Source organism: Apis laboriosa, unplaced genomic scaffold, assembly GCF_014066325.1.
Source record: "Apis laboriosa isolate Shangri-la unplaced genomic scaffold, ASM1406632v1 scaffold14_cov150, whole genome shotgun sequence".
Classification (NCBI taxonomy): domain Eukaryota; kingdom Metazoa; phylum Arthropoda; class Insecta; order Hymenoptera; family Apidae; genus Apis; species Apis laboriosa.
In genome coordinates this window covers 2,526,797-2,550,197 of record NW_025221798.1, presented here as the reverse complement: position 1 = coordinate 2,550,197, position 23,401 = coordinate 2,526,797, and the positions used below count along the sequence as shown (strand labels likewise).

Sequence of the window (23,401 nt, the reverse complement as noted above, 5' to 3'; positions counted from 1 at the left end):
ATTTGTTTGTAAATTTAATCTAATTCATAAATTAATGAAGTAAATAGATGCATTCTAAATTTAAATATTTTTTTTATTAATAATAAAAAAATACTTGTATAAAAATATTTAATAAGTTCATAATAATATTCATTATTTAATTATGTCTATTTATAAAATTTTATTTGTTTGTATTCATTATTCATATTCATTATATTCATTATTTATTTATATTTGTGTATTGTATAAATTAATAAAATTAAATAAACTTTAAATTTGAATAAGGCTTTTTTAATAGATATGATACTCACACAAAAATAATTTTCTTTTTGTTGCATGTTCCATGTTGTTAAAGTATAACCAATTCCAAGTATTATCTACGGAAGTTCGAAGCTAGTTGCATTAACGGTCCTCCATCTGTTAGTTCTATGCCACAGTCTATTTCAGTCTTCTGTAACAAATAATTTAAAAAAAATTTATAGAAATTAGTATTTTCTTATTAGATATAGATAGATATAAAACCAAACATTATGATATATCATTAACCACACTCTTCTTTGATTTTATTTTCAAAAAAATTATCTACATATTGTATTAATATAATTTTTTATCCGACTATAATAAAAACAAATATAAATAGATATAAATAGATAAATAGATTTTACATTAAATCCATTATTATTTTCAACTATTTATTATGTTTTTAATAAAATTGACGAATAAAAAATTTAATAATTAAAAAAAATTCTTTAATTAATGCATCAAAAATTATTAAAAATTATTAAAAATATTTTTAAAAAGTTGATTAAAAATTTTATTATTCTACAATATCAAAAGATTTTCTAATTTTATTATATATTCCTAATTTAACATTATTATATATTCCTAACTTAACGATGAATAATAGTCGAAAATGATAAGATGTAATTCTTAAGAACAAGATTAATCAATGATGAACTGTTCGAAATTGTGCACACAATGACTGAGATCGTCGATAAATCGACTAGTTTCACCGTATTAAATTAACCAATTACGAGTCAAATTGATCGAAACAAGATAATATCTTGAAGAATGTAATGTAATGTGAAAGTTTCTTTTGTGGATTAAAAAAAAAAAAAAAATAGCATTGGTTTTTAATTAAAACTAATAACTTTTCTTATTTTCTGTAATCCTCTTATTTTCTACAACTAATCCAAACTGGTTGTTCAAGAAGACATGATTGACATTTTGAATGATTAAATGAATCATATTTTTTAAATTCTAATCTTCTAATGAAAAAAATTAGAGAAAAAGGGAAAAACAATGTTATCATGACTAATTTTCTAAAATTGCATTCTATATTTTCTTAAATTGGAATGCTTTTAAAAACATTTTTCATGTATGCATATCGCATATTTGTTATTGGTATTGTAAGAAAAAATCTTACAAAATCTTATACAAATCAAATACTGTGTTATATATGATGTATATACAAAATGAGCAAATATGAAAAGTATATATACTATATATAAAAGCATAATCAGATATACCTGTAATTAGATATCTCGCTGTCTTTATCGTGGGAATCATGAATGTAATAACAATGATACTATCAATGATGCTGGTTAAAACAATTCTGAGAGGAAAATAACTAGAAAAAGAGGTCAATTATTATAATCGATAATTATTATTTGATAATATTTAGTTGAAATAGAAAATAATAATAATATGTAAAATTTATTGTAGAAATTATTATATTTTCAATTTTCTTCAAATATAATAATTATTTTTTATTATATTTTATTATAAATAGTTATAATCAAAATAATGATTATAAATATATATTTTAATTTATTTTAATTTAATAATATAAATTATTATTAAATTAAATATAAATTATATAATAAATAATATTTTAATTTAATTGCCAAAATGATTCTATTTATAATTCTTCTAATGATAATGTCACATATAATATTTTACTTTTGTTATCGACATATGGTAATGTTAATAGATATAAACCATTGAACCAATGATGATTACAAAAAGAAATTAAATTAATTATTAAATTTAATTAATCTATATTGTATTCAAGAGATAACATGAGTAAACCTAAAAAAATTACAGCTGAGAAACAAAATAAATGTAGCATTAAATGAATTTTGTATCCGATGTTTTAAAATATCAACTTCACAAAAATCAAAGTATAGCCCTCTAACATAAAATTAAAGTACTATAAAACTATAAAGTAAAACTTGATTCTACTAACCATATTGCAAAAATTCAAAAATTTTTTGAAGATTTTCTTAAGTCAGGTTAATAAGGGATAGAAAAAAAAATATTATTTATCTAAAAGTGATTGTTATTAATTTTTCATAAAAATACATTGAAAAAAAATGATATTAAGAAATAATTTAGGTTATTCAAATTAGTTATTAATATACAAAAGATAATTTAATAAATGTATAAAATATGAAATTAAAATAATAACTAAGATCAAGTTCTATTTCAAAAGTTTATAATACAAACTATCGATTCTAATAGTCACATATACAAATAATATAAAATAAAAAAAAATTAAAAAAAAAAATAATTTTATTCTTTGAATACAATTACAATATTCAATATATAAATTACCATTAATAAATTATATTACATAATAATATAATATAAAATAATATAAAATATATTACATAAATTATATTGAATAAATATATATATATATATATATATAATTATATATGAATAAATATATTAATTGAATAATAGTATAGGAAAAATAAAAGAAATAATTATTAAGAGATTAAATAGATAAATTACATACCTAAAATAAAGAATTTGAACACTAAACTTTTAGATGATGAAATGACATCATACGCCATGATTTCGATTATCGAAATTTGGAAAGAGATCGATTCATGCAAGTCGAAACATTTCATAATATGAATGCCAATCGTCAATTTCTTTAACTACTATTATAAGAAATGTTTTTAACTTCGTTTTTAATTTACGAATTAAATTTATATTAATATAGATAAATTTATATTAATATAGATAATATAGATATAGATATAATAATATTAATATAGATATATTATATTAACATATATAATATAGATAATATTTAGGAAAGAAATATGTGAGAATATATATGAAATAAAATTCATTGCAATATCTAATTATTTCCGTATGAATAAAATAACGAAATAAACGTATGGTAATGTTTTCTGTTAATAAATAAAATCTTATATTTGCATGGAAAATCATTAAATTATTTTTTAATCATTACTTAAACATTAATAAATTATTACGTTTTCGAACCATATTGACAATTGAATAATAATCTGCAGATAAAAATCAAAACCCATTAAAAAAATATATAAAATTAAAATTATATTAAAGTAAAATAAAATAATAAATGATGAATAAAAATTATCTTTAATTATAATATATTTAATTATAAATAAATAACTATAAATAATTAATTATAAATAAATAATTATATTTAATTATAAATAATTAACTATAAATAGTTGAATAATGAAAAGCGACAAAAAAGCACTGTATTAAATATATTAATTTATTTAATATATAATTAAATGTATATTTAATTAGATAAAATTACTAATAATCTAAAAATTATAAAATAATATTTTATTAATAAAAATTCTATATAATTACGCACTTCAATTAGTATAATACATCCTTTCTCCAATTTTCAATAATAGACTGATACAATTCGTCTAATGGCCAATTAGAAAAAGATGCTTTCTGATTGATTGAAATTGTATGATTCCTTATTTATATCAATCCGCGCGAAAATTAAAATAAGTATTATATAAGAATTGTATAAAAATTTATTTATATCAAATATATAAAGAGAATATATATTTAAAATTTTAAAAATATAATAAAAATAAATCATTAGTATAAAAACAACATAAAATTTGTACAATAAATATTATAATAAATAGTTAATATCTATTTATTAAAATTAAAGTTTAATTCAAAAACTATTTATCTATCTAAAATATTTTTATCTATTTTTTTTTTTTTATCAATTGTAAAGTAAATCCAAAAATACTAGTTTTAATTTTGGAAATTTATGTTAATATAAACTTTAACCAATATCTGATAATTTATACAAATAAAATATTTATTGTAGAAAAAAATAATTGACAATATTTTCATGTTAAATTTGAATTCTATAGATCGATCACAATTATAATTCTTATGTCAAAAACAGTTGACTATTGCTACATTTAATTACTATTATTTTCATCAACAGGAGCACTGTTGTCTTATTCCATTCTGAATCGATAATATCGTGCATGATACGAAAATGATAACAGAGAATATTTTATCTTCGGATGATGAGTCTATTCTAAACTTAATCTGTGGTGGTACGCCAATTTGAAGACTGCGAGCGCACACAGTGTCACGTGGTCAGGCGCGACAAGCGCATATTCGAGAGAAACCTGGCGCCCTGGTGGCGGTCTTTAGGGCGGCCATATTTTCTCTCGTGGATTTCAGTCACGAAGGTGGTGGTTCGCTGACAATTTTTGGGATGCGCCGTTTGAAGACATTCTCGTGTGTTTTATATTCGTAAATAAGTGACCAGTGCCAATCATGGCTAAAGGGAGTAATAATTTGACTGGAAGACGGTCGTCGTCGCATAATACAAAGCCTTACGACGCAAACAATGTGAGTAGTATCTCTTTGGCACAAGTCCCCTGATAGAAAGTTCTCTGCCTTTCATCCAACGGTTGTTCGCGCGTTACCGCGCAAATTAAATCTCTCGATAAATTCACACTATGTACCAAATCTTTTTTAGAATATTCTTTACATGACTGCTCTTTTTTTAAAATATATTTTCATTATATTTAGACGATGTTACGGTTATGTGAGTCCACTCGATAACCTCAATCTTTCCTATACTACTTCATGAGATATCCATCAAGACGCCTATAACATGTAACCTTGAAATATTGTTTTTTATAAAAAAAATTTTTGAGAATTTGCTATATAATTTAATTCTCGTAAACTTATTATTTTTTTCAGTTTTATAAAATTTAAATGTTATTAGTTTACATTCATATTTAATACGCGTGTAAAAAAGGCACGCATAACGTTGGAAAATCGTGTTTTGCGCAAATTCACGCAATACCTTGTAATCTTTTTTAAAGATCATTTTCCTTTTTTTTATAATAATATTCGTTTAATTCGATTGATTTAAATTAATATAAAACTTAATATACTTTTCAAACGAACATTTTAACCTCAATTTTAAAAATGACTTTTTATGTATTACAATTGTTACTGTATTATATTCTTACATATATGAATTTCATAAAGTATTATAATTAAATAATATATTTAAATAACTAATTCATTCTTTGTATATATTTATTTAATTATTAATATATTAATTCAAGTAAAATTATACATAAAATAACATATACACAATATATGCAATATATATGATTTTAAAATTCATATATATATATATATATATATATATCTTTTCTTTATATATAATATTCAATTTTCTTTTTTTTATTAATAGTTTTTTATTTTCTATAATATTAAATAATTTTTTAGATTATAAAATATTTTTAAACATTATTTGATATCTATATATCTTTATTTTCTTTACATTTCAGTCTTTTGTAAAAAAAGTGGCAACAAAAGTAACAGATCTTATACCACAAAGATTGTGGATCAGTAAGTGGTTTAACTCATCTCAAAATGAAGATGTATTAGAAGATAACGAAAATCTTGAAGAGGTTGAATCAGAAGAAGATATACAAAAACCTCCACCTTTAAAACGACCATGTATTCGTATGGATGTCACTCATCCACCTGGTACATTTTCAATTCAACCAAGGACTAAATCAACAATCAACAAAACCAGTGTAGCTAAACAACAATATTCAATTCATAATGAAGTGGTAAACATATTAAAAAATGTTAATTTCAATCAATAAAAAAATTATTCAATTAATAATTTTTGTATAGAGTGAAGATTTTTGTAAACCTGGAATGGCCGGGCCAAGTGGGATTAGTCATTTAGTATCTTCTACACCTACAATGCAATCGAGTATTAGAAATGTAGCACCTCAGAGATCTGAATTAAATTCATTAGTTGCTACTACAAATAATGGAACTACAAATGGTACGGATGATAATTCTGAATCCAGTGAAAGTACTAGTGGTTGTAGTTCTCTTATTCCACAAACAAATAGACAAGAAGCTCCATCAAATGTCTCTTATCACTCACCATTTTCAAAGAGAAAAAGATTCAATGATGATAAATTAAGTTTCAGTAAGTCAAATTTCTCTCTTTTTTTGTTGTTGATTATTTTAATATAAATAATCATATTTTTTTAATATATAAATTTTTTTTAGCCAATCATATGCAGTCTCCAAGATCTTTATTTTTAGATAATAACAACCGAGATACTTTAAGTAGTCGTAGACCGAGCTTTAATGCATCAATCATGACAAACACGCCGGATCGTGCATCTCCCTTGGCATCTCCTTTTTACAGTGGAAATATTACTTTTGGTGGAGCAAATGCAGCAGGTCTTTATAAACAAGGTCGTAATCTGTTTAATAGTTCAAATGAGGTATGAGTTATTAATTAAAATTAGAATCATTCTAAATAATTTTTATCATTTACTATAAACATTTTTTATTAATATTAGATTCAACTTAAAGTTCCTAAAAGAACAAGTGTTGAAGTAAAACCATCTAATACAGCAGGAATTGATTCATCTGGTATGAGTCAAACTGCTAAGAAAATATTGGAAGCATTAGAACATTTTTCGTCGCCAATAACTGATGCTAAAAAGATTCCATTAAAAATGATGAATAATGCATCATCAATAAATAAAAAAAGGACAAGGGAGGAAATGACATCAACAACTAAAGTTGGATTACGTCATTTAACTCGTGAATTAACTGTACCAACTGTACCCGATATATTAAAATTAAGACGGCGGCAAAAATTACAAGATACAACAGTTGCAGCTAGAAAAATTATTTCAGCTCGAAGCGAACCACCGCCTCCACAAGAATATCATCTCAGGTAAATATATATAATTATTTTTCATATGCAATATTTCCATGTATGTTTATTTATGTTAAATTATTTATATTATTTATGTTACAAACTATTATGCAATTATTATGCATTCATTATATACAATCATTTTTTAGGACACAAACTAATGAAGATTTAAAACATCATGGAAAAACTAAAGGAGCAAAACTTGAACAGGAAGATACAATTGAACCTGTCAATTTACCAAATATACCTTTACCAATATCTTCTTTACCTAATTTCAATTTTATGCCATCTACTAATACAACAATAGTAGATGAAGCTAATACAGATAAACAAGATACATTCACATTTGCAAGTCCTATAAAAATAACAAGTACTACAAAGAATTTAAAATCGATTAATAACTTTACTTTTAGTAGTCCAATTAATGCTGATAAACAATCAATTGATAAATCTAACGATATAAATTCATCTTTAAACAAAAATGGTATTAAATCTAATATATCTTCTAATGAATATATACCTCCTATAATACAAAATTTTATTTGGTCTGATTCGTCTATAGCTCCTAGACTAAAAGAAAAAATAAAAAATAGTGATGACACTATTTCTTCAGATGAATTAAAATCAGGAAGTGTTATGGATGTTCTTTGTTCTAAATCTGAAAAATCAAATGAATCAAAAATGCAATTAGATTCAGATAAAGAGACAAATATTAATAAAATAAATACTATTAGTCCAAATATAAATGATAATATTATTAAAACTCTAAATTCGCAGTCTAATATGTGGGAATGTTCTGAATGTTTATTCAAGAACAATGATTCTGAAACACATTGTTTTACTTGTAAAGCTATCAAATCAAATCTTAAGGATAAAAAGATTTCTGAAATATCAACATCTAGTAATACCAGTGAATTAAAAACTACAATAAAGGATCATTTTGGATTGCAATTTAAACTTTCAAGTAATCAGTGGGAATGTACGTCATGTTTTCTAAGAAACAAACAAAGTGATACTAAATGTATTGCATGTAGTGCTCTTAAACCAGATATAAAGCAAGAAATTAAATTTGTTAAACATAAAGAAAGATTTGAAGAATGTCCTAAATGTAAATCAAAAGATTTTGAAAAATCAACTACATGTTCTTGCAATACATTTAAATCAAATGAATTAAAAATTACTCCACAAAAAAATACGAATTCTACAGATAATACAGATATATCTGCAAATGAAGATGGTAAAACCAATACATCGACTAATACATTCTCAAATATAGATAAATTAAAATCAAGTAAAGATACATGGGAATGTCCTTGTTGTATGGTTAGAAATCTTATTTCTATTGATTCTTGTCCATGTTGTAATACAGCTAAACCAAGTGTTGGAATTACTACTAAGAATATTGTGTCAACATTTCCAAATGGATTTGGAGATAAATTTAAAAAACCTGATGGTGCATGGAATTGCAACACTTGTATGATACAAAATGAAGCAAAAATTACTATATGTGTAGCTTGTGGTGATTCAAAGCCAGGTTCAAAGAAATCAGATAATTCTACTTCTGGAAATAATAGTTCCAATTTACAATTTAATTTTGATATGCCTGCAAATAATACTGGTTTTAAATTTGGCATTGATAAGGCTGGTCAAGAAAAGACTGATAGTACAATATCTTCAAATGGTTTTAAATTTGGCGAAAGTCAACAAAATAGTCAAACTGGTCAATTTACATTTGGTATACAAAAAGAAGAAAAGAAAACAAATGAAACACAAAAATCTGAAAATAATATTCTTTCAACTTCAGAAAATGCTTTTCAATCTAATGCAAGTAATAATGAGAAGACTGATATAAAACAAAATCCAGAAAAAATAGAGAAAAACATAACACCATTATTTTCGTTTGGTATAGCTAAAAGTGAAAGTGGAACAATAGAATGTAATAAACAATCTGCAAATATAACAACTGCAACAATTCCATCTACATTTACATTTGATACATCTAAACCTACAATGGTACAATCAGATATAAAGGAAGAAAAACAAATTGAAAATATTATAGTAGAAGTTTCAAAACCAAGTACAGGAACTATAGAATCTTCTAATGCTATTAATACAAACACATTATCTTCAATAACTCAAAGTAATACCCAAGAAACTAAATCAACTGCTACCTTTTCATTTGGGGTACCAAGTAATACAATTGCAGTTACTAGTAGTACTTCTACAATTGTAGTATCAAGTCTTCCATCTTCTACTCAATCTTCCTTTACATTTCTTGAATCAAAATCAACTACACAAACATCAATTGTACCAACTTTTGGTCAAATATCGACATCAGCTTCTACAGCTTTATCTAATACCTTTACATTTGGAGATAGTAAAACAAGAGAAGGATCTTCAATAACTAAAACTTTTGGAACATTGCCAAGTGCTCCTTCTGGAAATACATTATTCTCAAATATTTCTAATTCACCATCATTATTTAATAATGATACAAAAACTACACCAACATTTGGACAAACTTCAACTGAAGATAATAAACAATCTGCATTTGGTGCTGCAAATACAAATAAATCCTCAACTTTTGCAATGCCAGAAAATAAAGTACCAATATTTGGAAATACAGAAAATAAACCAATTTTTGGTTCACCTGACACAAAAATGCCTGTATTTGGAAATACAGATAATAAAGTAACATCTTTATTCAATCCACCATTGCAACCATCAACTGCAACACCAATACCTTTTGGTGGAGCATCAGCTACACCAACACTTTTTAGATCGTCCGTTACTCCTGTTTTTGGTAATAATACTACTTCAACATTTACTACTGAATCAACACCTAGTATATTTGGATCTACCTCAAAGCCAAATGAAACTGGCACATCAAATTCAAACATATTCACATTTGGCACTAGTCCTCCTCAAGCAGTAGCAAAATCAGGAACTGGATTCAATTTTTCTGCAAATACTAATCCTGGTGAATCGACACAGAAACCATTATTTACATTTGGTAGTCATACATCCACTCCACAAAGTAACAATTTATTTGGAAATACATTCAATAATCCTTCATCAACAAATTCTTCCGGTTTTACATTTAATGCACCTAAACCAGAAGCAACAGCATTTGCTCAATCTGCAGCTACAACTCCTACAATTTTCGGTACACCACAATCTGGAGTACAAAATCAAGCATCATCTTCGTTTTCATCTACTCCTTCAAATACAGGATTTAATTTTGGAACTACAACACCTGCTGTTACATCATCAGGAGGTTTCAATTTTGGTGTAGTTGTAAGTAAAATAATTATAATTAAATTAAAAATTATTATGATTATATTTAATCAATATATTTCAATTTATTAATTGTTTTAATTTATATTTCAATATATTAAATGTTTCATTATATTAATCTAAATAATTGATTTCTATTTTTAGGCACCTGCTTCTACACCATCTGCAGGATTTAATTTTAATCCTCCTAGTAATACACCTACATTTGATCCTAATACTCCACCATCATTTAACTTCACTGGCGGCAATGCACCTCCAACATTTAAGTATGTATAAATATATAATATAAAATTATATTATAAAAAATTATTCATAAATTATTAATTGTAGAGATTATATATTATATGTTATTGTATTTCAGTGCTACACCTACTCAAACACAAAGGAAAATTAAAAAAGCTTTTAGAAGGATGCGGTAGAAGGGCAAGTAACATACGACCATAGTTCAGAACACACTCGGATGCACTTTTTTTATATCTATTTCATGCAACTGCGTGTGTAAATATGTTTTTGAATATATGATAAAGTTATAGTATGATACAATGAAAATATCATATACCGACCGGTCACATCAATGTGGTGGTATACCAAGCATTTTATGTAATATATTAATTTGTCAATAGGATATGCTTGCGTACAACCACTTGTGTTCTACAGGATCTGTAAATTATAAATTATTTAAATTATACAATAATAACAAATGATACTTCGATGTTGGCATGAAGCCAGTTTTGCAACTAAAACAGATCATAATGCTATTGCATTATTAATACCTTGCCCAAACAAGACACTGTATATGTACTGACGTGACAATTTAATTTGCTGAAACGAGATAATACCTCGATAAAGAAATTTAATAAAGCACTTAATATGTGCAATTTATTGAAGATAATGAGTGGGAGTGTATCCCTCAGGTAAGTATAAGTCATTCACAACTCGTGACAATGATTTTGTAACTAATATAAGAAGAGAGGGGGACTAAACAGTGCCGAAGTACATTGAGTAAAAATTATTTTTTTGTAAAATATGAAAGAAATGTTGCAATAACTTGCAATGGCTTTATTCTTATATTTCTATGTAAAAACAATCATTCTTACCTGACTAGTTATTTTTAATAAATTCAGTATACACGACTTTACATAGTCAGGTACACGATCTTAAAGGAGCTTAATGGAAAAGAAATATGTGCTTAACAGATGGAATTCTTTTATTCATTTCTTCTATAAATTTCGAGACGTTACGAGTCTTGTGAATCGACTGAATATCAATGATGTCCCACTGCGTATAAACATTAATTATATTTTAATTAGAATTTTATGGACAGTTCTACAATCTTTGTAGTACTAGTCCAAAAAAAACGTGTATCATATAAAAAAAAATGGCATTCGGATAGTACAAACTCACGATTACTGAACAATTGCATTGAGTAGTCGAAATTGTATATTTTTTTTATATATTGAATGAGCTAATCCTATAAGAATATACTGAATGCCATTTTAATAGGATTAAATTATAGTAATGTTGTGTGTTTTATCATAGAATGAATGGAAAATGAATCAAGAAGTATGTTGAATGGAAGTAAATTATTATGGGGCTTCTAAAGAGTTACTTCTTTTTGTTACTAAATTAAATATATTTTTATAATGAGTTTCTAAAATTGATATCAATTTTGTATATTACTGTTATTTCTACTATATAAATATATCATGGAAACGTATCATTCTGTATTAACAAAACTAAATATATATTACAATAAAATTAGTAGAAATAAAATTAAAAAATTATACTTAATTGTTAAAAGATATAGACGAAAAGTCATATTCTGACATACTTTTATAAAATATACTATTTTTTTCTTTTTTTCTTTTTTTTTTTTTTTTTTTTTTTTTTTTAAGATTCATTTCTTTTATAATATTTTTCGTTCTAATGACAATGTTTATACAATTACAGATTTTAACAATGAGTGCAATTTTATCAAGAGTGATATTAATTTTAATAAATGTAAGTATAACAAAATTGTTTCCAAAACATTAAACAACCATGAAATGGATATTCTTTTTAGAAGTCCCTAAATACAGAAAGTAGTTAGTTGACGTGTTAATGATTAATGAATTAATATGAAATCATACACGTCTTATTTAAGATTAGGATAGTTATATCTATAATGTTGGCTTAAAATTGACAGTAGCCAAGAATAACTCGGCACAAGACCCACCTTCTGCCATAGTAGATATGTAAGTAGGTACAAACAACTCTGTTATATATTGTTGCTCTATATATGTTGTGTAATATTTACATTATAGATTTTAAGACATTTTTAATTTCTGTATACATTATCAAGACACAAGGATAATATATAATAGAGAAATCTTGATTTCATGTTGATAATTTATAAATTGCAAACTCTGAAAATACCCTTCGTAGTTGTTATCTATTATACTAAAATAATATTGCTAAGTATGTAAAAAATATATCAACGTAATTAGTCCATTTTTCTTTGTATAATTAAAAATGCAATTATTCTACTGTTTAAATGTAGAACAAGATTTATCATAATTCAGTAACTGAAATAGACTAGTAATACTTACAGTACCTCTTAATGTTATCCTTTATAAAAGAAATGATCTTCTCTACGAAGGGTTCTCTTCCGCACATAGTTATATTGTCTAAATTAAAAAATTATAGCTTTGTATAATTACCAGCTGAAATACTAACCAATGGTAAAGTGAGGCTGCGCTGAGATATGTCTATGCTGCTGTCCTACACTGTGAACATTCTCTGTCGAGGCTGTGTCGTCCATTTGTCTATCCCTAGACAAATTTCCAAATTAATGAATATATCAAATGCTGCCTAAAAGAGGCAGTACCTTTGTATTAAATCTCGTATATGGCCTTACAAAACATAACGAGCGCGTGACGTAGATATATTAATGATTGTAAAGCAAATCATATTGGAATTGTTTTGTAGCAGTTTGTACTCTCCATTGCAATGTGTTTGCATAAATACTTGAAGAGCACTACATTAAAATCGTTCAACAATAGATATTTGACATCTTATGACTCATAGAATATTTGTCTTTGTATTTATTATAACTACTGAAAATATTATAATGTTTTCATGAAATTAATTGTTTGAATTAGTCATCACTTAATATTATAATTTATAATTGAAACATCATGTAAAATAAAAATATATATAATTATTATAAAAATAAAATAAAAAATATATATAATTATTATAAATATTTTTTTTCTTTTTGTTAATGAAATATCTTTTCTAAGCATAATGCGCAAAAATTCTATGAGTTATGAGATGTAAATAATGAGTCAAATGTTCTGAGGCCTTATTATAATCTTAGTCCATGAAAATTATGTATTGTACTGAATTTACATGAATATCTGTAATGATTATATTGAGAATGTATTAATCAATGATCTAATGTTCACAAATGAGAGAGTTTGTTATAAAATAAGTCCAATGACTGCCTGTAATTAAATAAAATGTACATGGGAGAATGTTCACTGTATGCTTCAGGTGCTATGGAGATGTTATAACATTCTTATGTCATGGTATAATGTTAGATAATATTGTGAAAGAGTATCGGTGTTTCTCAACCGATAAATTATTAATAATTTAATAATCTTTAGTCGCACAAATGAAGCACAGAAAGCTATTAATATTCTCTTATTTCTGAATAAAAACAAAAATACTTTATAAAATTACAAATATTTTATTTAAAAGAAAACATGAAGACGTATTTGATTTATTGAAAAATACGTAATAAACACAAAATCATATAATTAAAATAAACGTAATATATTACATAGAATAAAAGATCTATTTGTGAACGAATATATAAATATAATTATGATGAATGAAAAACTCGATAGCCTCATATAATATAATTTATTGAATGTGACATTGCTTTAATGCGTAACATTTGCAATGACGAGGGCTATTGAGCTTGTGTTGAGAAACACCGTAAATAGGATACATTCACGTTAACATTATTACCATTATTATTCTTAATATTATTATCCTCCGCTGTATTCATAATAATTATATTATACAGTACTAGGATATATGAAAAATATCAATTGAAAACAATGACGTTTAATTTTGGTTTACAATTTTATTTTATAGCTAGTAAATAACGATTTTAAGGAGGGCATTTAGATAATGATGCGAACCAAGGAGTTTTTAAATAAGTACAATTATCGTGTAATGTAACTACACTTTAAATTTTAATTTTTTTTTTTTTTTTTTTTTTAGTAAATAATATAAAATGTACGAAAACAATAAAGCACGTGTAGTACTTTGTAAAAACCCTTTGGTTCACATAGAGAAAGTAATCTGAAAACGAATGTTAGAATTCAGTCGCAGTCTCGAATTCTTAGGTCAAATGTATTTGTTTAATGATTACATTTCGCGTTGCTTTTTATTTCTGTAAGTATCAAGCTCACTCCTTAACAGTTCCTCAAAGAAAATATACAAAATAAGAAATCCATATTATAATATAATATTATAGTATTTGTGGTTTTATCATCCTGAACAATCATATGTCTGTTCTACATGTTTTTAGTAAAAAAATATTTTATTTTAGTTACATGATATATTTAAATGCAAAATTCAAAAAAAGCAAAGGAAAGTAATCTTCTTTAAATAGTTTGAACAAAGTTAGAGTGGGCAAAATATAAGTATTTTTTTCACACTTCAAAAAGTTTTATAAAAATAAGTAATTAAAAATTACAAAAACAAATGATTAAAAATTAAAAAATATTTTTTTCTACATAAAGTAGCCCAGTTATTATTAATTAAAAGTTCAAATTGATTATCATGTTGCATTGTCTACTATAAAATCTACGTATTCAGTTTCCACTTACTAGAACTATACAATAATTATATAACGTTAATTCATTTTCTTATGTTGCACAGCTGTATGAGGAGTTATGCAGAAAATAAAAATTATCTACGATTAAGATACACTAAGTGTTTGACTTATTTGATTTTGGCACACTGTACAATCTGCATTAATGATACAATGTTAAGGTGCTTTCAAAAAAACACTGAGAATAAGTAACATATATTAGATTATTGTAAATCTCTAAAATTATTTACAAATTTTATACAAGTTTCAATCTTGTCCACTAAAAATTTTTGTTGCACATAAAAATGTATTTTTTTTTCTTTTTTCTTTTATTATTAATATATTAAGATGAAATTTTAAATAAAAGAAACAGATTGCTATAATTACAAAGCAAAACTATTTTTTTCCAAATATGTGGGAATTAGGTAAGATAATGGCGATAAAGAATTGAATTAAAACTTCTGGCACGAATTTTATTCCGAGATTTACAACAAAAATGTTTCAACTAGTTAAAATGCCGCTTAATCTTGGGATATGAAACATTGACACGTATAACATAGGTAATACAAGACGATGTGGACAATTCAATAGTTTGCAATGAACTGATAGAATAGATTCATTTTCTATTTACTTAGTGTGTTGTGTTTGCGTGTGGATAGGCCTTCTGTGCTTCCTAGAGAGGTGGGTTTCTTAATCAATTGTAATAAGACTCGTTAGCTGATAAACGGAATAGCCAATCCTCTCTAGGCAGCCCATATTCATTACTATTTTTATCACTTCTATCATAATATTATAATTTAGGTACAATCTTAATTATTCAATATTAATGAGAATATTAATAATTATGTTTTATTTTTTGCATGAATTAATTATAGATTGTAATTATAATTACTTTATAAAGTTTCTTACACTAAGAATCGTCAGACATGAAGGAATTTTGGGATTTTAGCTCCTCCAATGTTTGAATTTGTTGACGGAGAAATAATATCCTATAATATTAAAAAAAAGAAAATCAATTTGATTATTTTGATTTTTGATTTAATTTGATTATTTTAATGTAAAATTTTACAATTTTAATGCAAAAAAATAAGAAAATATATATATATATATATATGTACCTTTGTTCCTGTAACGTTGCTTGAATTTCTGTCAGCCTCACTATCGATCGTGCCGTTTTTAATTCTGCTGATACTCTTGTACACTGTAAACTTCCCATTGTATGTGCTTCTTCACTAAGTTTCTGTGCCTGAAAATAATATTTATATTACAAATATATTAAAGTATATCTTATATTATTAAATATTTCTATTATAACATACAATATTAAAAGTAATTATTTTAATATAAATACCTGTTTTTCAAGAATATCAGCAGGAAAGGCACGCACATGTTGCGTTAAATCTTCCCGATAGTGATTAGCAAGTGATGGTGTTAAGGAAGGAGTTAAAGGAGGCTGTACTCTAGCTAATGCTTGTAAACCTGTATTATTTAAATTTCCAAGGGAACCTAATGTACTAAGATTTTGCAATGAGCTTAAACCTTGTACTCCAGAATTCGTACTTCCAGGACTTGTTACTGTGAAAGAGAAACTTGTAGGTAATTAATTACTATGATTTTATTAAATACAAATTCATTAATTATTAACATACATTTTCGAGCATCGATGCAATCCTGGGTTTCTGAATGTGTTGGAGTAGGTGGTCCCTCACTTGTAACGTTACCGCTTGTGTCAACTTTTAATGGGACCATTACATCATTTCCACTATTATTTCGTTCTCCACTAGTCGATTGCTACAAAAAATATAATTGAATAATATGAATATAATTATTATATTTTTATATTGAGATTAATTATGCAATTAAATTCATATATTAAATTAATAAAAATAATAAATATGAACTTACTTGTCTAGATAATAGAATGGCGGCTGTTTGAAGTGTTTGTAATGCTTTTTGTGGTGTAATATCAGGTTGATCTTTATTGCCTGTGATTTGGGATAAAAGTCTCGGAAGATTTGCTAGTGAAACTGGTGGTCCTGGAGCATTACTGTTACCTTGTTGCGTTGGTGAACTAAGTTTTCCAGGTGTTTGTGGTGTAGATGGTGGATGTGATGTTAACCGAGGTAATGCTATAATAATATATAAATTATTATTAATATATATTTTTTCAGTTTTTTTATCATTATACTGCTTAGATACATACCAGTAGCCAACAAAACAGGACCTTGAGGCAGTGGATCGTGAGTACAAGATGTTAGAGGTTCGGAAGTTGGGGTGGAATCACCTGGAGAAATATCCATATCCTGTGCTTGACGCTCTACTCCAGTTTCTTCTCTACATGATTCCCGATCCCTTTCGCGTTCTCGCTCTCTTTCTCGTTCTTTTTCTCTTTCTCTTTCTCTAATCGAAACATCTTCTCTACTACTACCACCACCACTTCCACTGCATGAACTCCAATATTCTCGTTTGTCAGATTGACGCGATTTACCATCTCGCACACTGCTACTGCTATTTGACCGCGAGTTGGAATGTTTATCGTGACCTACGAGCAAAGAAAACAAAAAACTTTCTATATTGAATGATTCCTTTAACTTAGATATGAATTAATTTTAGATAAAAATAAAAAAATTATATAACTTATATATATATTTAATCCAATCTATACTTTTCATATAAATAATAAATTTACATTCATTTAAAATAAATATTCGATATATAATATTAAATATAATATTAAATGGAAAAAATATTTATATCTTTATATTTATTTTAATTTCTTCATTTATATTAAGATCAAAATAATTTATCAAGAACTATTTAAATTGATCTGCAAAGAATTGATATTGATAATAAAGCAATAAATTATTAAAATAGAAAAAAGATCATATTTTTGTAAAAAATAATATTAGCAATAAATAAAGAATTTTTTAAATTTAAAAAATTTATTTGATAATATATCGTTAGACGTACTTGACCTAGAAGAATAATCATTGGACTGACGTTGTCGATTTTCTGTTCGACTAATCCATTCCCGTGGTTTTTCCCATTGAGAAACTTCTGTTTTACAGTTGTAATAATACTTCTTGCCTGAAGAGCTCATGTGTTCTGACCAATCACCAAACCTGGCCGAACGTTCCATTGCACCTCCTCGCTCATCACCACGTTTGTCCTAAACATACTGTTCTAAAATTTCCGGAAACAATTGAATCGATGGAAAATATTTATAAAAATTCCAAAACTTGTTCGAAAAGTTGAAATTACATTTGCCCACGTTGTTGACTCCGTACACCTATCGAATCTCGATATTTGACAATTTTTTAATTTTTAAAATGATACATTGTATATATCTCTTTAAAATGTTAATTATTATTAAAATTCTTGTTTATCGTGTCAATTTATTTATAATATATAGAATATGAAACATATTTAAAAAACAAAAAAATTCATGATAATTAGAGGAGATATTTCCCCACAAAAGTAATTTTAAAATATATTTTCATATAAGATTTTATTTAAAAACGACTTATAAATTTCATTGATTATACATAGTTTTGTTCACATCATTATTCGTTTTGTTTAACTATAGACAAAATGAATTTTTATTGGTATTTGTATTTATAATTATATTTGCAAAAATATTTACAAACATGTTTCATTCTATTTTCATAATTATTTATCTGAATCATATTAAGATATCTATAAGATCTATAATAATATATAATGGATCTATAAGGATAAAGGATATTAAGATATCTATAATAAGTCATATTTATATATATTTATCTAATCTAAAATAAAAATTAATCATAAAAGTCTAATCATAATAAGTTTAATAATTAACAAAGAATTATGAATTAATTATTTAAAAATTTATTCATAATTTATTAATAAAATAAAATAAAAAAATATGTAAGAATATATTATATATTTTAAATAAAATTTCTATCTTTAATTTCTGTTTTTCATAAAAATAAAATCTTATATGATATAATTTATTTTAAAATTATCTTATCACAAATTTTATGACAATCAATATATTACAAATATATTTTAATCATTTCTTATATTTTTATAAATATATTTTTTTTTGTAATAATTATATGTACATTTTATACTGACCTGACAGGAATTGTGTGATGGTTTTCTCTGAGATGAAGATTCTCTTGATGAATTTGACGATAATTTTATAGGATGTAAAATCTGTAAAAATCATTAAAAAAAAAAGCATTTAAATATTATATATATTCCAGAATATTTTTATGTTCATGGTTCATAATGTTCATATCATTATGGTTCATAAATCAATTATCAAAGAATATTCAAAGGAATGAATATAAATTGTTTCATAATATTAATTGTTTTTAATATTAAATATTAAAAAAATAAACAAAAAAATATTTAAAATAGAATTAAGAAAAAATTCAATAAATTCATAATAATACAGTAAAATTCAAATAAATTATTTTATTTATTAATTATTTTAAATTGTTAATTTATATTTATAATAATATATGATTAGAAATTTTATTGTAACATTTGAATTTATTAAAAAAAAAGAATTAATATTTTTCAATTATATTAATTAAATTAATACACTTTAAAATTTCTATTGAAAATATTCTTACTTCTCCACTACTCCTATCATGGTTGGTCCTGTGTTCTGAATCTCTGCTCTCACGGCTTCTCTTGTCTTTTGGGGATCGTGCACAATCTACACATATGCAAGCAAGCATGTTACAGCTGAAAATGTTAAGACACAAGCCTGTTTTTATACTGAAGAAAGAAAGAAAACTTTAGTTCTCAAAGTCATTATACAGTCGATTTTGCCATAACACAGATTGTATAATTTAAATAATAATAAGACAAAATAATAATAACATTATTCATTAAAAAATAATAAAAGCATTATTCATTAAAAGAAAAAATAATTAAATATATAACATCTATTTTTTTTATTAATTTTTTTTATATTAATATTTCAAAACTTTATTTAAATCTTTTAAATATAAAAGTTATAAATATAAAGTTATAAATATAAAAGTGCTATATAACAACAATAGAATTATTATATTAATCTTCTGAAATATATTTAAAAATATTATAAAATTTATTATGAATTTTATGTTTTATATTAAATATAAAAATATAGATTATAACTAATTTTAATTTTTATATTAATTTCATAAATATATGATATAAAATATTATTGATTATAATAATAATAATTATAATTATAGTAAGTATTATATTTATGTAAATATATGTTATGTAGATATCAATTTTTATTTTTATTAATTTTAAAAATATTCTTTTAATATATTTTTATTTAATCATGAATAAAGTTGAATTTTAATTGCTAATTATATAATTCTTTTATGTTTACAAATAATAAATGTTACAAATAAAATTAACAGGTTATAGCAAAAGTGACTGTATTATTATTTGTCACAATTTAAATGAATCTAGCAAATTTTTCCTAATTATTGATAAATATTTGATAAATACAGTATTAAATTTTTTTAATATAGTTTTAATATTTTGCATATTTACAGTATATATTTGTTTTATATTTTAAAATATAATTTTACATTATTCTAAAAAATTTAATAAAAATTTAAATATTAATTACCTGAATACTTGTCCCTAGAGGAGGATAACTTGTAGTCTCTGTTTTCTCTCTCCTTCTTGTATAGGGGCTTGGATGTGTAACTGCGAGGACTATCTCTATCTGTTCCCATGCCCATACCCAAGCCCCCAGCTGGACTATAAGAGTTGCCATTTGGGGAATCTCGCATACGTCCTTCGTAACGATTATCTGATGATGTTGTTGATGAGGAGTAGCCACCCTTAGAACTACTATACTTTGCGTTCTGTAAAAAAATATGACATATTTAATATAATTAAAAAATTATTTTAATTAATTATCAATTATCAATAAATGAAAAAAATAAAATTTTTTATATTCTTCTTATATTTTTATTGTTAATTAATATAAAAAATAATTATTAATCAAAATTGTTATTGTGATAAATTATATACAAAAATTAATATATATAAAATTATTTATTATATTAATTTCAATTATACATATAAAATATCTAATTATATATTATATTTTACATAAAAAACATAATATAATATTATTGTTGTGACTTAAATGAAGAAAAATTCAATGCATTAAACATAAATGAAGTATCTGAAATTATTTATTATTTTTATTAAAACATAACTGTTACAAGTAATGTATTACAAAAAAAAGATTATAATTAATATATTTATGTAATATTTCCAATATACTATTAGTAATTTGCATAATATAGAAGAATGAATTATTGATTTTCTAAAAGTGAGGTTATGTTTACAATATTAAATAAAATTTGTAACTTTTAGCAAAAACATTAAAAGTAAGCAATTTATATAATATTTATAAGATATTAAACATAAATTATAAAATTATATTAAAAAATATATACAACTATTGTATGCTTTTAATAATATTGATAATTAAATGAATATTTCCAAGGACAATATCTAGTTAAAATTTTTATATGAATTTTAAAAAAGAATATCAATTTTTTTATTATGTTTAGTTTTTATATATTTTTATATGATAGCAAAAATAAAATAAAACAAAAATAAACCTATATTAAAAAAAATTTTATATTCAACAAATATATATATAATATATATATAATATATAATTTAATAATTCAATATTCTTTTATATTCATTAAATAAGATTTTTGGGATTCATCAATCGAAAAATAGGCAATAATCAGTTCACTTGTAATTTTAAAATATATGTTTTTTAATATATAAAGATTAGCAAATTTATATAGAAAATAAAAACAGTATTTTTTTTTGTAATACATATGATTTACAAGTCATATTTTAAATTTTTTAAAATAACTAAACGAAATTATTTGACACTCGATTATAGAAATCCAATATAAAAAAAATATATATATACAAATATATACATAGTATATGTCGTGTGTGTATATATATATATATACACATCATACATACATATACATACATACATACACACATACATACATATATATATACATACACACACATATATATATACACATCAACACATACAAAAGCTATGCGATATTTGCGCCACACGAAAGGGACAAAATAGGCGGGCAAAATACATAAGAAATATTGGACATTAAATAAAAAAATATCGCGTATTCGGAAACTATAATGAAATTCTTATAAATAATTTGTTTATAATATCTAATTGTGGCTTAGTTAATAACGAACTATAAAAAAGAAAGTAATGCAAGAAATATGAAAGAACTATTGACACAGTTGATTGCGCGATTATTGAAATAAAAAGCGCAAACAAAAAAAGAGAATTTTATTTCTTTTTTAGTGAGAATGAAAAGAATCGCGGTAAAATTGTGCATACAATCGCACTGTAGACGAATTACCCCACTCCTAAACCCCCGACACCAATTGCTCGGATGATATTTACCTGATAGGGATGGGCCTGGTGCTTTTCGAAGTACCTGCAATCATAGAAGATAAATGGTGAATAGAATTACAAGACAGCGGACATTCCAGGATGGAAAATAAAATTTCCATCGAGGAAAATCTCCCGCGAATGGCGGTAGTAGTAATGTCGAGTGGGTCGGATGGACGGACTTTGAAGATGAGAGGTGAGGTGAGTAGAGGTTGGTTGTGTCAGGATTGGGTATTTGACGGCGGTACCCTACCCATCGCTGATCCTTTGTGGTTTCCTCGCATGCATTACCATCAATGCCGGTGTCTGTGGGAAATTCGCGGCCTCGGATGTTCCCTTTTCGGTTGGTCAATGTCATAAAAACAACATTAACGCTTATTTAACAGTCAACTTTCTTTCTACCCGGACGCCATGTCACATACGTGATCGGCCGCTAGCGGTTATTATAGTCGAAAAGTTCGAGTAACGTCTGCGCTTCGGTGTGCACTTCTCTATTCAGGAGCGTATATACTAAAATCTTTGAACTGATCCATTTAACTGCACGTGACAGTGTGTGATCTGTGTGCTTTAAAATTCTTTTGTCAATTTGATTGATACATTTTACATTTAAATTACATAAAAACTTATTAATTTTATTGTTAACATAAATAAGATGATTATAATATTTGATGAAAAATTCATTTGTGAAATTTACGTGTAAATTCATAATGGAAATGATTATATTTGTTCG

General features: G+C 24.6%; 2 protein-coding genes across 6 annotated transcripts; one reads left to right on the top strand and one right to left on the bottom strand.

Moving 5' to 3' along the window:
* Nucleotides 1-413: 413 nt before the first annotated feature.
* Nucleotides 414-23,100, bottom strand: LOC122710702 (WW domain-containing adapter protein with coiled-coil homolog). Of its 3 annotated transcripts, XR_006345983.1 has the most exons (14): nucleotides 22,925-23,100; nucleotides 22,684-22,717; nucleotides 20,824-21,064; nucleotides 19,820-19,905; nucleotides 19,314-19,394; nucleotides 18,165-18,363; nucleotides 17,398-17,736; nucleotides 17,100-17,323; nucleotides 16,844-16,985; nucleotides 16,546-16,769; nucleotides 16,313-16,440; nucleotides 16,104-16,183; nucleotides 13,043-13,137; nucleotides 414-430 (listed from the first exon to the last, which is right to left on the bottom strand). XR_006345983.1 is itself a non-coding variant. In XM_043928727.1 (13 exons), the coding sequence occupies exons 1-12, from the start codon at nucleotides 22,963-22,965 to the stop codon at nucleotides 16,105-16,107; spliced, it is 1,818 nt and encodes a 605-aa protein (XP_043784662.1). In that variant the 5' UTR covers nucleotides 22,966-23,100; the 3' UTR covers nucleotides 12,251-13,137; nucleotide 16,104. The 3 variants fall into 3 exon arrangements, 2 of the variants coding, with proteins under 2 accessions (XP_043784662.1, XP_043784661.1); XM_043928727.1 differs by lacking the exon at nucleotides 414-430 and having other exon boundaries at nucleotides 12,251-13,137; XM_043928726.1 differs by lacking the exons at nucleotides 414-430; nucleotides 13,043-13,137 and having other exon boundaries at nucleotides 14,425-16,183; nucleotides 22,925-23,099.
* Nucleotides 4,416-11,031, top strand: LOC122710700 (nuclear pore complex protein Nup153-like). 3 transcript variants are annotated; one of them, XM_043928725.1, is made up of 8 exons: nucleotides 4,416-4,662; nucleotides 5,622-5,873; nucleotides 5,977-6,283; nucleotides 6,367-6,587; nucleotides 6,666-7,048; nucleotides 7,180-10,327; nucleotides 10,472-10,593; nucleotides 10,689-11,031. In XM_043928725.1, exons 1-8 carry the CDS (start codon nucleotides 4,588-4,590, stop codon nucleotides 10,744-10,746), a joined length of 4,566 nt encoding a protein of 1,521 aa, XP_043784660.1. In that variant the 5' UTR covers nucleotides 4,416-4,587; the 3' UTR covers nucleotides 10,747-11,031. The 3 variants fall into 3 exon arrangements, with proteins under 3 accessions (XP_043784660.1, XP_043784659.1, XP_043784658.1); XM_043928724.1 differs by having other exon boundaries at nucleotides 5,622-5,909; nucleotides 6,403-6,587; XM_043928723.1 differs by having other exon boundaries at nucleotides 5,622-5,909.
* Nucleotides 23,101-23,401: the final 301 nt, after the last annotated feature.